This window comes from Phodopus roborovskii, unplaced genomic scaffold (genome assembly GCF_943737965.1).
Source record: "Phodopus roborovskii unplaced genomic scaffold, PHOROB, whole genome shotgun sequence".
In the NCBI taxonomy this organism is placed as follows: Eukaryota; Metazoa; Chordata; class Mammalia; order Rodentia; family Cricetidae; genus Phodopus; species Phodopus roborovskii.
This window is the reverse complement of record NW_026126516.1, coordinates 233,848-248,498: the sequence shown is the minus strand read 5'-3', so window position 1 is coordinate 248,498 and position 14,651 is coordinate 233,848. Positions and strand designations below refer to the sequence as shown.

Here is a 14,651-nt window from a genome sequence, read left to right as displayed (position 1 = left end):
CTTGCTAACATCATTTAGCGAGTAGTAAATCGGTTGATTTATAAGCTATTTTTGTTACTGAAAACATTACAACAGTAAATCATTTAAATGTTTAGAAGTAGTTTTAGAACTAATTTGACCGTGGTTTTATGAATTTAAGAAAACTTAGGTATTAGCAATTTATAAGAAAATATTACCCAGAAACTTCTGGGTTTTTCTGGCCTTCATTAGAATACAGTATGATTTTGTGCTTAGACTAGTCCACTACTAATCTGTTTAACACAGCAAGCCAGGTCCTTGCTCCTTTGGCTACACTCAAGAGTAGAAAATTAGCAACTTGTCACTGGGCCAAATCTGTCCCTGCTCTTGATTTTATACCACATGAGCTGAAGATACTTTTGTCTTCTAATTTAAACCAATATGAGTAGTTGAGAAAAAAAATCAGAAAGCTCATGGTAATAAAAATTACACGGAACTCAAACTTCTGTGTGCACAAATTATTTGGCACAGCTATGTGCTGCTGCATGTCACCTGCAGTTGCTGTCACGGCAGAGTGGAGTAGTTACAGCGGACAGTCAGCAGACAGTGTGTGGTGTCACTGTACACAAGTTCTGGTTCCACCATGGTGATTTCACAGACTATAAGGGCCACATAGGAACCTGTCATATAGCATTTTACTCGGTTTGGGTCTTGTTTGTTTGCTTGCTTGCTTGTTGCTTTGAGACAGAGTCTTTCTCTGTAGACTAGGATAGCCTCAAACCTATAGAAATTCTCCCAGGTCCTGAATGCTGGAATTACAGGCATATATGAACAAGCCTGAATCTCTCCTTCTCCCTCTCCCTCTCCTTCTCCCTTTCCTTTTCCCTCTCTCTCTCCCTCAACCTCCTTCTCTCTCTCTTTCTCTCTCTCTCTTATACTCTCTCTCTCTGTCTCTCAATCTGTGTGTGGTGTATGTTTTTGTTGTTGAAAAGATTCAACAACAGCTGCTAGAAAACTGTCTAACCACATGTAGAAAATTAATGGATCTGTGTGTCTTGCCCTGTAGAGAAATCAATTAAAAATGGGCTGGTGATCTTGATGTGAGACCCTGAAACTCTGAGATTGTTAAAGGGGACTGGAGAGAAGGCTCAGAGGCTAAGAGCACACACTGCTCTTGCAGAGGACCTGAGTCAGTTCTCAGCACCAACATTATGCAGCGCACAACTGCCTGCAACTCTCCAGAGAACATTATAGCTGTACTCTCCAGACAGACAGACAGACACACACACACACACTTTAAAATGTTAAAAATCAATTTTATAATATAAAAAAGATCCCCATTTTCATTCATTAAAAAAAATCTGTTAGAGAAAATTATAGGGAAAACACTTCAAGATGTGGGCAGAGGCATAGGAAAAAGATACCAGAAGCTCAGAAAGTAATACCAACAGTTGACAAATGAAATTACATAACATTAAAAGCTTTTGCTTTGTTTTTTAACAAATAGCAGTAGAACACAATTTGAGTGGAAGACATAGCCTACAGAATGAAGAAAATCTTGCTTGTTGGCTTGAAGAGGGTCAAGTTTATTTAAATAGTCACTTTAGAATGTAGGACAATAAATTCATGGATTAGAATACAGTAGAGGCTGGAGAGGTGGCTCAATGGTTAAGAACACTGACTGCTCTTCCAGAGGACCCTGGTTCAAATCCCAGCACCCACATGACAGTTAAAAACTGTCTAACTCTGGTTCCAGGGGATCTGACACATTCATACCAATACATATAAAATGAAAGTAAATTATAAAAAAAAAATGCAACAGTAGAATTACCACTGACCATGTGTGTTCAGTGGATACTGAGGAAACATGTTATCTCTTAGAATAGTTTCAGCCATTCCTGACTCCATTGCAGCCGCAAATTGGGCAATTTCTATTCATAAGACAATGAAAGGAGCATTTTCACTCTGGTCTTGATGGTATCTGTCGTGGTAGGTGGGTGTCTATCAGATGGCTTTAGAGGCCTGGGGTGCTCCCTACAATAGATGAGGATATTCAATAATATGCAAAGTGAGGAGGTTAGAAGCCTCCTGCTTATGCTGACTCTGTAGCTCCATGCCACTCAAGAAGAGCCCAGATATCTTTCCATCTCACCAGTTTGAGACCAGAATGGTCTACAAAGCTACACAGAGAAACCCTGTCTCGAAAAAAAAATTTTTTTAATTACATTTATTTGTTTGTTTGGATGTGTGCTTGTGTCCTGGCATGCATGCAGAGGTCAGAGGACAACTTGTAGGAGTCAGCACTTCCATTCCATCCACCATGTGCTCCTGGGAATCAAATTTGAGCTTGGGGTCAGGCACTTCTTCCTGCTGAGCCATCTCAAAGGCTCGCTCACTGGCTTGTACTTTGACTCTTAGTGAATGAGGGATTCAGTTCAATACTGAAATAATTGAGATAAAATTGTGTTTCTTCTTCTTCCTCCTCCTCCTCCTCCTTATAGACAAGAGCTGATATATACCAGGCTAGCCTCAAACTCCCTGTATATATGAGGATGACTTTGGATTTCTCATTCTCTCGTCCCCACCTTCTGAGTCCCAGGAATGTGGGTGTATGCCACCACACCTGGTGTTTATGGAGCTCTGGGAATCAAAAACCAATCTCTCTGTGCACTAGACAAGCCCTCTGCCAAGGGACTTACATCCCAGCTCCCAAAATTTTCAGATATAAGACATTGACTCAGCAGGAAAAAGTGCCTGATGCCAAGCCCAAGGTTTATTTTCTGCAGGCCAGAAGGGGGAGCCAAATCTCATTACAGATGGTTGTGAGCCACCATATGGTTTCTGGGAATTGAACTCAGGACCTCTGGAAGACCAGCCATCTCTCTGAGCCATCTCTCCAGCCCTAGTTTAACATATTTTAACTGCCTTATTTGAAAGTTTTTAAGATTTATCATGTGTGCATTATAAATAGCAGATGTAGTAAAATGTCTAAATTTATCAGAATTTATTTTCTAAAGACCAGAATTTCCTCTTGTATAAAATAATTCCAGGCAGCTTATCTTCTTTTATGTTTTTCCATCTTTGCAGTTTATAATTCAAAGCAAATGAATGCATTTTGTATTTTTGGTATTTTAGCACGAGTGTTTATATTCTGAGACTGAATTAGCTGCTGGATTAACTTCACTTTTAGGGTATAATTTGAAAAGCAGATAGCACAAAACTATGATATGTTAGTTTAGACAATAAAGAGAAGCAGGCTGCGATGTAGTTCAGTGAGCACGGAGCCCTTGGCTCTTTTCCCAGGAGGAATAGAAAGGGATGCAAAAGAATATAAATAGCAAAAGGTAAATAGTATACCTTTTAAGATTAACAGTTTTATTTTTCCGGTGAAATTGTGTTTTTAAAAAGTCTTAAAAGTGTGTGTAGCCTTTTCCCAGCTTCCCGTCTGTATAGTTATTTTCCCATGGGCTCTGTCCAGCTGCTCTGCTGGTTGCTGCCCATTGGTTGCATGTGCTTTGCATTGCTTTCAGAGGGTATCACTAGTGAGTGCCGACTTGCATGTGGCACATGTACTGTGTTAAGTGTGTGTAGTTTCTAGATGACTCAGATGAAGACTGAAAAAACTATAAAACTTTATTTTTTCCACCCCAGAGCCATGCCGTGTATGAAGATTGTGGCCCTCTCACTGGCCACTGCCCCTTGTACTCAAACACACCGTGTTTGATAAGCTGTTTAATATTCTTGCCTGTTTTCTTTGCCTAAATGCTATTTTCTTGAAAGTGCAACTTTTAATGTATTCTGAAGAATTCTGTATTTTCCCTTTCCTTTCCCTCCTTTTTATTTCCTTTTTAAAATTTAGCTTCAGTTTGGAGCTGTTAAAAACTACATCCCTTTTAAGTATATATTTCCATGTTTCCAAGGTAAGCATATGCTGGATAACACTTGGATTTTTGTCTTTGTTCAGCTACAGCCCCATCTGTGCACATCTGGGATGCAGTGAACAAGCAGACGTTGTCTATACTGAGATGTTCCCATTCAAAGGGGGTGTGCTCAGTCAGCTTCAGTGCTACTGGGAAGCTGCTGCTGTCTGTGGGGCTAGACCCAGAGCACACCGTTACCATTTGGAGATGGCAGGAAGGTAGGGTTCTTTTCTTTTGGGTGATTAAAACACAAAGCAACACACACACACACACACACACACACACACACACAAAAGTTCACAAGAATACTAGGACTGCATAAATGCTTTCTTTTAGCATTTGCCTTACATTGGTGATAGAAATTATTTTTCATTACAGTTCTATAAAACACATAGCACACAGTTGTTAGCACTGTATGTGTCCCCTTTAAAAAGCCCAGTGAAGCCGCAGTTAGTATTAAAAATGATTTGCAATGATTCCCTTTTAGTAAGAAACTGTGCTTTTGCTAGTGACTTGATCAGTTCTGAGTTTTTTTTTAATAAAAATGAAAATTGCCATGCATGGGGGAACTTGCTTTTAATCCCAGCACTCAGGAGGACGAGGCAAGAGGATTGCCATGGGTTTGAAGCCCACCTGGACTACATATTAAATTCAAGGCACACCTAGAACATAAAAGGGAAAAAAGTGCATTGGGATCCAACCCAGAGCCTGGCACATGCTACAGAGGTAATCTGCCACTGAACCACATCTCTTAGCCATGAAACACATACACATACACATACACAACACGTACATACACACATAATACATAACACACGTGTACACATCCATAACACATACCTACACACACACACATAAAACATATACACACTCCCCACATATACACATATATAGCAAGCACATTTACCCATACACACATATACACAAACATGCACACATAAACACACATACACACATACATTCACATACACATACATCATACACATACCCCCCTTCCCACAGCACATAGTACATAGGTAACCTGCCTCTGGACCACATCTCTTACACACACACACACACACACACACACACGTTTGGAGTCAGGGTTTCACCTTGTAGCCCTGCTGGCTTAGAATTCAGTGCATAGATACTGAGCTGGCTAGAGATGCATCTGCCTTTACCTTCCAAGAATGCTGGTATTGAGAATGGATTACCAATAGAATAAATTCTCTAATACACTTTAGACTGAACACCTAATTTATGTAATAAGATATTAGTGAAGCTATGTAGAAAAAGCTATGGTCCTTAAAATGACCCTTAAGTTGTCACAAAGCACCCCACAAACGTGTGTATTACCTGTGAAGATGTGTGTACCCAGTGATTGTAGGTCATGTGATGGTTAAGTAGTAAGCAAGTGTCAGGACCTTCTTGTGAGCATTGTGTTTGGGGTTTTTGTTTTGTCTTAAGCTATGTGATTTGAGGAAACTGTTCAGACCTGGGAAATAATTATCTTGGTTCTTATACTAACCTGGAAAATGTTGTATGTCTTCTGTATCAGGGACCAGAATTGCTAGCAGAGCTGGCCACAACCAACGTATTTTTGTAGCAGAATTTCGGCCAGATTCAGATACGCAGTTTGTCTCTGTGGGCATAAAGCACGTGAAGTTCTGGACCCTGGCCGGAAGGGCTCTTCTCAGCAAAAAGGGGCTTCTGAGCACATTGGAGGATGCCCGGATGCAGACGATGCTTGCTGTTGCATTTGGTGCAGTATGTCTGTTAAAATGCTGTGTGATGGTGTGTCTTGACTTGAGGTTTTCTTGCTGTGTATTCATAAGCAGCATTAATACACGATTAGGAACTATAACCTGATAGTGCAAGTCCTGGTCAAGGATACTTCATCTTTGAAAAGTCTAGTCCTTTTAAACATGAAGGAGTAGCAAGAGCATGAGTGAGATCATTACTGCAGAACTTCTGCATCCTTGGAGCTTTATTGTCTCCACAAGCTGCAATCTGTTATGCTCATGCTTCCTCAGGTACCTCACATTAGAGTGCAAGAAAAGGAAATCATGGAAGCAATATTTGGTGCCTTCAGGGCAGCCTTGTGTTTAGTGTTTGCTTTCTGTCACCAGAGCCACTGTCCACCTGGAAGTTGGAAATACTCAGAGCCAATATCTGATTCAGGGAGCAGAGAGCTAAGAGCAGAGAACACAGTCCCAGCTCTCTGGTGGAGTGTTCAAGGGCCACTTGCTGTCTCATTCCATCCTCCTGGGTCTACAGTTTATAATCACATATCCTTCCTTTTAGTACCCTACCCTGGCGAGGCTTTTCAAATTCTTTTCAAATTCCACAGAAAATTAAATAGAATTTTTAAAAATGTATTTCTTTCTTAAAATACATATTATAAAACACTATATATTTTAAAAAAGAAATTTACAAGTTTATAACAATGGAATACACTTACATTTTAAAAAAATGACTAACAACATCAAACAAATGGAACCTTTTGTTTATTAATATAACAGCAGCCACTTGTTTCCAGAAGGAAACCCCCACTGGAATGACCCTGGCACTTGATCTGTCCATACAGATGAATTTCCTTTATTCATAAAATTACTATATAGCCAAGTGCCCATGCTTGATAAAATAAGTAAATAAATAAAAAGTAAATAATAAACTTAACAGATATTACAGGAGAAATGTAACTTTTTAATGTGTGAACAGTAGTGTGGCCAGAATGTTTGCTTACTGGACAAATTTGTGTTCAGTTTAAGCATTTTTCAAATGCTCTAATAACTGGTACATGAAAACATAAAATGACATACACATTTATGGGGAGTCATGTGATTCCATGCTGGAGGCCGGGAATGGGAAAAAGAGGAAAGAATGCTGGTGTTCACCGCTGAAGCATCTCTAGCTGCAGAGAGGCACCAGGGAGCAACCTTCCTAGATCTGCAGGGTTAGTGAGGCCTCTGACATCGCTATCAAGAGCAGACTTAACTTTCTATGTCAGAGTCCCACACCAAACTCGTCTTCACTCCCTGTCCCTAACCACCCCTTGTTTTTGCTCCTAGCGTCCAGTGACCTTTGGATTAGTTCCCGGACAGCTAGTGGGCACAGGTTCAAAGGACAGTGTAAGTTAGAGTTACAGTATTTTAGGAGAGGTTTGTCCAAGGCTAGTCCCTCTAACAAAGGACAGACTTGGGAGAAGGCCCTAAGGGAACTGAGTCTCTCAGCTTCCTGCCCTGGGTCCAGTGTCGCCACACTTTGCATGTGCTTTGTCAAAGCAGGTGAAGTAGCATTCCGCTTACATAAAGGATGACATCTGTTCGACCTCTCTTTGAACTTTTGATGAGTTTGTCTCCCCCCTTCCCCACTCCTTTTCAGAATAACTTGACGTTTACAGGTACCATCAGTGGTGATGTCTGTGTGTGGAAAGATCACGTATTGTGTAGAGTGGTGGCTAGAGCGCACAGCGGGCCTGTGTTTGCCATGTATACCACCCTGCGAGATGGACTGATTGTGACTGGTGGCAAGGAAAGGCCGTGAGTCCCTTTCATATCCTTACTGACTATTTATGCATTTGTGATCTACCTGAGGCCTACAGTTAGGTACTCTGGCCTCTTCTAGGCTGCACAAGTTAACTATTTATTTATTTCTCCTTTGTTGCTATTTGTGTGTGATTTTTGGATTCTCTGAATTCTTGTCTTAAATCATGATTTTGCATTTTAGATCTCACTTATGTTTTACATTTATTTTGTGTGGGGGGGGGGGTGGAGGAAGGTATGTGCCCAGCACATGTGTAGGAATCGGAGGACAACCTGTGGAGACGAAGTCTCTCCTACCGTGTGCATTCCAGGGGTAAGATCATCAGACTTGAAATGTCCTTACCCACTGTCATCTTACCAGCCCACTTTTGGACATTTTAGATAAACCTGAACTGCAGCCAGAGTGCTACTTGCCCGAGCTAGCCATAGGCAGATGGGTTTCTCATTAAGAGTGGTGTCCCTGATCCTTGTGTGCCTGCATCAGTCAAGACAATGAAGGGAAACCTTTACTCTGGAACCCAGGTTGCGTCTTTATGCTCTCTGTTGTCTCCCTATAAGGCTCCAAATCCTATGAGAGAGGAATGAGAGGATGCTAGAGACGGCCTTGTGAAATCATTCTTACAAGACCTCAAACGTAAATGAGAGGAGAGACCTTTGTCCAAGTTACTTTCAAATATCCAAACAGTAACCAGATACTTAAAATTGATCTCTGGGCTGAGGTGAGGGCTCAGTGAGTAAAAGTGCTTGCTGTTTTTGATGACCTGAGGACCATCCCAGAACCCGCAGAAGCTGGACAAGCCGGACCGAACAGCACAAGCACTTGTAATCCCAGCACTTTCCCACCGGAGCAGCCCGTCCAGCTAGCTAGTTTGGATGAGCTACAAAGAAAGCCTGTCTGAAACATGGTGGAAAGGCAAGGACTGACACCAGGCGGAGATGCACAGTGCCCTGTGACCACATATATACGCACACAAGAGCACATGCGTGCACGCGCACACACACACACATACACATATACACACACACATACACACACATACACATACAGCACACACACATATACACACACACTGCGCACACACACATACACACATGCACACACACTGCGCACACACACACTCACACACACACTGCGCGCACGCACACACACACACACATACTCTCACACACACACATACAGCACACACACACTGCACACACACAGCACACACACACAGAGCACACACATACACATACACACACATACTACACACACCACTCACACACATACACATACAGCACACACACACACATACTGCGCACACACATACAGCACACACACACAGAGCACACATACAGCACACACACATACACACACACTCACACACATACTGCACACACACACCACTCACACACAGCACACACACATACATACAGCACACACACACATACTGCACACACATTCACACACATACAGCACACACACACTCACACACACACATACAGCACACACTCACACACATACAACACACACACTCACACACACACAGCACACACTCACACACATACAACACACACACTCACACCCATACAGCACACACACTCACACACACACTATTGCACACGTACACACACACACTCACACATACATACTGAACACGCATGCGCACACACACTCACACACATACAGCACACACACACACATACAGCACACAGCACACACACATACTCACACACACATACAGCACACATACATACAGTACACACACACACTCACACACATACAGCACACACACACACACACCCCAGATGGAGATGCACAGTGGTCTGTGACCACATATATCCACACACAGGAGCACGTGCGTGCACACCCACACACACAGCACACACACATACAACACACAACACAGTCATACACATGCATGAGTGCACACACCAGGAAAAAAAAAAAGATGGCGATGACTCAGCAGTTGTTAGCATGAGCTGCTCTTGTAGGGAACCTGAGTTCAGTTCCAGGCACTCATGCTGAGCAGCTCAGAACACCTGTAATTCCTGCTTCAAAGGGTCCAATGCCCTCTTCTGGACTCTGAGGGCACTAACACTCATACATGCACACACAAACACATATGAAGGCACCTACACTCTCATACATGCACACACAGACACATATGCATGTAATTTCAAAAGTTATAATACATCTTTTAAAAAATCAAATTAAGGCTGGTATAGTGACACACACCTTTAATCTCAGCACCTGGGAAGCAGTGGCAGTCATATCTTTCTGAGTTATAGGCCAGCCTATCTACATAGATTGTTGCTACAACTAGGGAGTAAGATTGCCTCAAATCCCATGGTCCACCTCCCCAGCAAAAAAATTCCCAGATTAAAATCATTTGCCACCAGTGTAATCATCTGTAAATTAAAAAGCGACACATAGTAACTAAGACATTCAGTTATCAACTGAGCACAAATAGTCAAGCTATTTCTCTAATGGGAAGGTGTGTTTTCTCTATGGCAAGCAAAATGAAGGGATTAATTTTCAGTGTTTTCAAGAGAAAATCCATAAATGGCTCTATTTTGTCCTTTATATATTACTCCACACCACATCATTTTTGCATGTTTCCTCACTAACAGCCTGCTTACATTGTTTCAGCAGGATATTTTAATAATTGCAGAAATGCACTGCCCTTTGAACTTTTAAAGGACATTCTACAGTATAGCATCTATAATCCTCTTTCTTGCTTTGTAAGAAAGTTACCTTTCTAATGTTAAAAATGGTTTTGTGGATCAGACATGGTGGCATATACTGTTAATCCCAGCACTCAGGAGGCAGAAGCAGGTGGATCTCTGTGAAGCCAGCCCAGTCTACAAAGCAAGTTCAAGGACAACTAGGGCTGTTACACAGAGAAACCCTATCTCAAAATAAATAAATAAATAAATAAATAAATAAATAAATAGGAAAAAAGAGAGGTGGGAATGAGTGAGTGAATGAGTAAAGGAGGAAGGGAGGAAGAGAGGAAGGGAGGAAGGGAGGGAAGGAGGAAGGAAAGGAAGGAAAAGTTTTGTGGGGCTGATGATGGCTTAGCATGTAAGATATTTGCCATGAATGATACCTGGGGATGAGTTTAATTCCCAGGTAAAGGTGGAAGGGATAACAGATTCCATAGTATGTGTGCACACACATACACAATGTCTAAAAACAACAAAACAATCCTGTTTTTTGTATTTTCTTAAAGGACAGATATGAGAAATTTATTATACAGTGGACTAAATAAAATTATGCTTGTGTCAGAATAAAATGAATACTTCACAAAGTAACATTGAACTGAAAGTACATTTTGACTGAGAAACAGCATGTATCCTTAAATTGTCTGAAAATTTAAATACTAGAAGTTATAAATAGGGTATTTTAATAGTCTGGCAACTTAGTGTTTAAGATGAAAATTATTGTAGTAGTTAATTATACTTATTTGGGTTTTGTTTTTATTTACCTAGGTCAAAGGAAGGAGGTGCAGTTAAACTGTGGGACCAGGAACTGAGGCGATGCCGGGCCTTCAGGCTTGAGACAGGACAAGTCACAGATTGTGTTCGGTCTGTGTGCAGAGGCAAAGTAAGGTGTTCCTGAGCCAGTGTGATACAGGAGAAAATAGAGCAGCTGTGCTGTGACCCCTGCACTGTGACTTAATAAGCAGTACTTAATGATACATAGGACGCTGTTGTTTCCACTGTTTGCTAATACAGAAAGCTTGTGTCTAAACACTATTTAAACCTCTGTATTATCTTGAATCTTCTGATTGAATTACGGTAAGATAGGCTTGAAAATCTTCACCATTGACTCTTTTTTATTAAAGCAGCTGTCTGCAGCAACAGCAGATTTCCATGGTACTAGTGGCTATCACCTGAGGAGTCCTTCTCTTAGGGACATCTACTCACATATGGCTAGAATCTTGACGTGTAATGTAGAAAAGAATGTCTGAAAAGTCAGAGTGAATGAAGTAGAGAAAGGGGTTGGCTGGGATTGAGAGGTCTTAAGATTGGGGTTTTTTTTTTTTTCAGTATATTACATAAAGGTTAAAATTTAAAGCCAGATTCAAGGTTAAGCAGAGCTTCTTTCTATATGTTTGTTCTGTGTGTATGGGTGTTGTACCTACCTACATAAGTATCTGTGTACTGTATACATGCCTTGTGCCCACTGAAGCCAGAAGTTGGCATCAGATACCTGGAACTATAGTTACAGATGCCTGTGAGCTGTGGGATCTAACCCAGGGCCTCTCTCTGCAACAGCAGCAATTTCTCTAAATTAATTCTCTAGCCCCTTAAACAAAGTTTTAAAATTATAATTTGCAAATTAAATTTTAAGATGAGCTGGTTTACTTATTGTACATGAGATTGTAAGTTGGCTTATGAAATGTAATGTTTAGGGTTGTGAGTGAGGGTTGAATGTTGATGAAGCTAAACTCAAAGATCACCCCATGTTGTGGTCTTGCCTCTGTCTCCTGAGTGCTGGAATTACCCTCAGCTCAACTGCTGCACACTGTGAATTGGGCTGTCTCTCAGAAAAGGGGTTATTGGTTTGTTTGTTTTTAGTTTGTTTTGGTTTTTTTGTTTTGTTTTTTTTTTTTTTTTTTTTTGTTTTTTTTAGAAAGTCTTACTAGTCAGGCACTGCCTTTAATCCCAGCACTCAGGAGGCAGAGGCCAGCCTGGTCTATAGAGTGAGTTCCAGGACAGCCAGAGCTACACAGAGAAGCCCTGTCTCAAAAAACAAAACAAACACCAACAAAAAAAAGAAAATGAAGTTGTGTTGATAGTTTGGGGTGGGAGTTTGTTTTTATTGATCTGCAGTCAGAAGGGCCTTTTTTATTTCAATGTCCCTTTAATTTTCCCTATTCTTCCTTTAAAAACAAAAGCCTGGCATTGGTAGCACACGCCTTTAATCCCAGCACTGAGGAGGCAGAGGCAGGTGGATCTCTGAGTTTGAGGTCAACCTGGTCTACAGAGCGAGTTCCAGGACAGGCTCCAAAACAATACAAATACAGCGAAACCCTGTCTCGAGAAAAAAAAAAAAAAAGGGGGGGGGTCAAAAACAGCCTTATACATGTCTCTAAAAACTGTCATGCACTTGCACTGTGTCTGCAATCAATACATGTGTTGTCCTCTCTGTACACCATGTTTGCTTTAACCTTCTTCTGTTGAGACAAGTTCTGCTATGCAGCCCAGGCTGGCCTGGGACTTGCAGTCACCTGCCTCAGCCTGCCAGGGGCTGGTATTACAGGTGTGCCACCAAGTTTACTTGCTTTTTAACTAAAAAATGAATTCTAGTTATCTCTGTGTCTCATTGCACTTATTTCTCATTCTGGAGGTCCTAACATTATCATTGTCTAGGTCCCAAACTCTTGATTATTGAAGAGTATAGATGCATCACTGTAAAGAGAAGTTGTCTTTAGCACAAACTCTACTGTGAAGTAGCCCAGGGATGTTGTCGTTGTATGTCCCTAGGAAGAGAAACATTTGCATGAGCTAATGATTGCCTTGCCACTAGATTAGTTCAAAGTATGATCCTGTTGTATCACATTAATTGTATTGATCCCTTTGTGTTTCAGGGCAAGATACTAGTTGGAACAAGGAATGCTGAGATAATTGAAGTTGGAGAGAAAAATGCAGCATGTAATGTTTTAGTTAATGGTCATGTGGATGGGCCAATCTGGGGACTAGCAACACATCCTTCCAGGGATTATTTCCTTTCTGCTGCAGAAGATGGGACAGTGAGACTCTGGGATATTGCTGATAAAGTAGGTACAAACACTTTAATGAGAGGTTACAGGTATTAAGGAGTGGGAATCCTCAACTTCTAGCTTTAATTTGGTGTTATTTTGAGGTTTGGGGGAAAATTGGTTTCAATTGTAAATGTCTCCTTGATTCTTGCTTCTTATGCAGAAGATGCTAAACAAAGTGAATTTGGGACATGCTGCTCGGACAGTATGTTACAGCCCTGAAGGCGACATGGTGGCTATTGGAATGAAAAATGGAGAATTTATTATATTACTTGTGAGTTCTCTGAAAATATGGGGAAAGAAGAGAGACAGGCGATGTGCAATCCATGATATCAGGTTAGTCAAAAGATGCAAGAGTTTTCCTAGTTGATTTTTACAATGATATGCATAAATTTAAAAAAAAAGCCCATCATCCAGAATAGGTCCTGATAGGCTAATCCCTTATTTTTGGATGATACCTATGGCCTCATGCCTTTGAGGCAAAGTCTGTAGTGCCAAAAATGTTGTATCAGCTGTATGCTCTTGTGGTTATGTTTAAATTCTCCTTGCTCAATAAAATTCTAATGAACATCATCTGTACTATCTTATGATACCAACTACTTACTACTAGTCATGAACAATAAACTCAATTTGCTGAGAACTGTTCTGTACTGTTAGTATAAGAGAGCCAGCAGTCATCCAGAAGATTGACAACCAAGGTTAAAATACTTTTGCTTAATCTCAGCAAAGCTTCAACTATGGCCTTCCTCCCCAAAGGCTCCTCCTAACTGTCCTTTATAAGCATTCCCAGTTCATTCATTCAGCCAATATTCACTAAATAGCTATTTCCAAGAATTCAAAATAACCAAAACCTGTTTTGAAAGGTTACGTTTGCTGTATATCTGTGGTATGTGGCATGCACAAGGTGCACAAATGGTGGTCAGAGGACAACTTGTGTAAGTTGATTCTCTCCTTCCACTATGTGTGTCCCAGGGATTTAACACAGGTTGTCAGGTTTGGCATCAGAAGACCTTACTTACCTATTGAGTGGTCTCTGTGGCCTTTAACCCTTTCTTGATCCTTAGTTTCTTGGTGCTTAAACTAATTTTCACAGAACTCTTTGTGAATTGATATGATTGGCTCCAGGTCTGTCAGAGTGGGTGTTTTCAGCTGTAAACTTCTTTCATAAAAAAAAATCTCAAGGCGTTCCTTCACCTCTGCATGTCTCTATTGTTACTCAACAGGACTCATGCGACATTTTTCAAGACTAAGTTTATCCCCTACTGCTTCCCATGACCGACAGAGAACCTTTATGATTTGTCTTTTAACAAATTTTCTCCTAGCTTTAAGTCGTCATTTCACCCTAATAGTTCAAGTGATCTAATTTGGCTATATTTGGATATTAAGACATCATTTTTCCATCTTATGAAGTATGTTAATTTTTTGAGGGGGGGTTCAGGACAGCATTGCTCTGTGTAGCTTTATAGACCTGGCTGGCCTTGAACTCACAGAGATCTGCC

The 14,651-nt window shown here is 40.9% G+C and overlaps 1 protein-coding gene across 1 annotated transcript in view; it reads left to right on the top strand.

The window, feature by feature from the left end:
• The window catches only part of Eml5 (EMAP like 5), a 100,555-nt gene that overhangs the window by 82,995 nt on the left and 2,909 nt on the right, over positions 1 to 14,651 (top strand). Inside the window, exons 33-38 of the mRNA XM_051196452.1 lie at positions 3,923 to 4,096; positions 5,416 to 5,624; positions 7,242 to 7,399; positions 10,877 to 10,991; positions 12,982 to 13,170; positions 13,316 to 13,488. Coding sequence (XP_051052409.1) covers positions 3,923 to 4,096; positions 5,416 to 5,624; positions 7,242 to 7,399; positions 10,877 to 10,991; positions 12,982 to 13,170; positions 13,316 to 13,488 — 1,018 coding nt within the window. The remainder of the gene's footprint in view (positions 1 to 3,922; positions 4,097 to 5,415; positions 5,625 to 7,241; positions 7,400 to 10,876; positions 10,992 to 12,981; positions 13,171 to 13,315; positions 13,489 to 14,651) is intronic.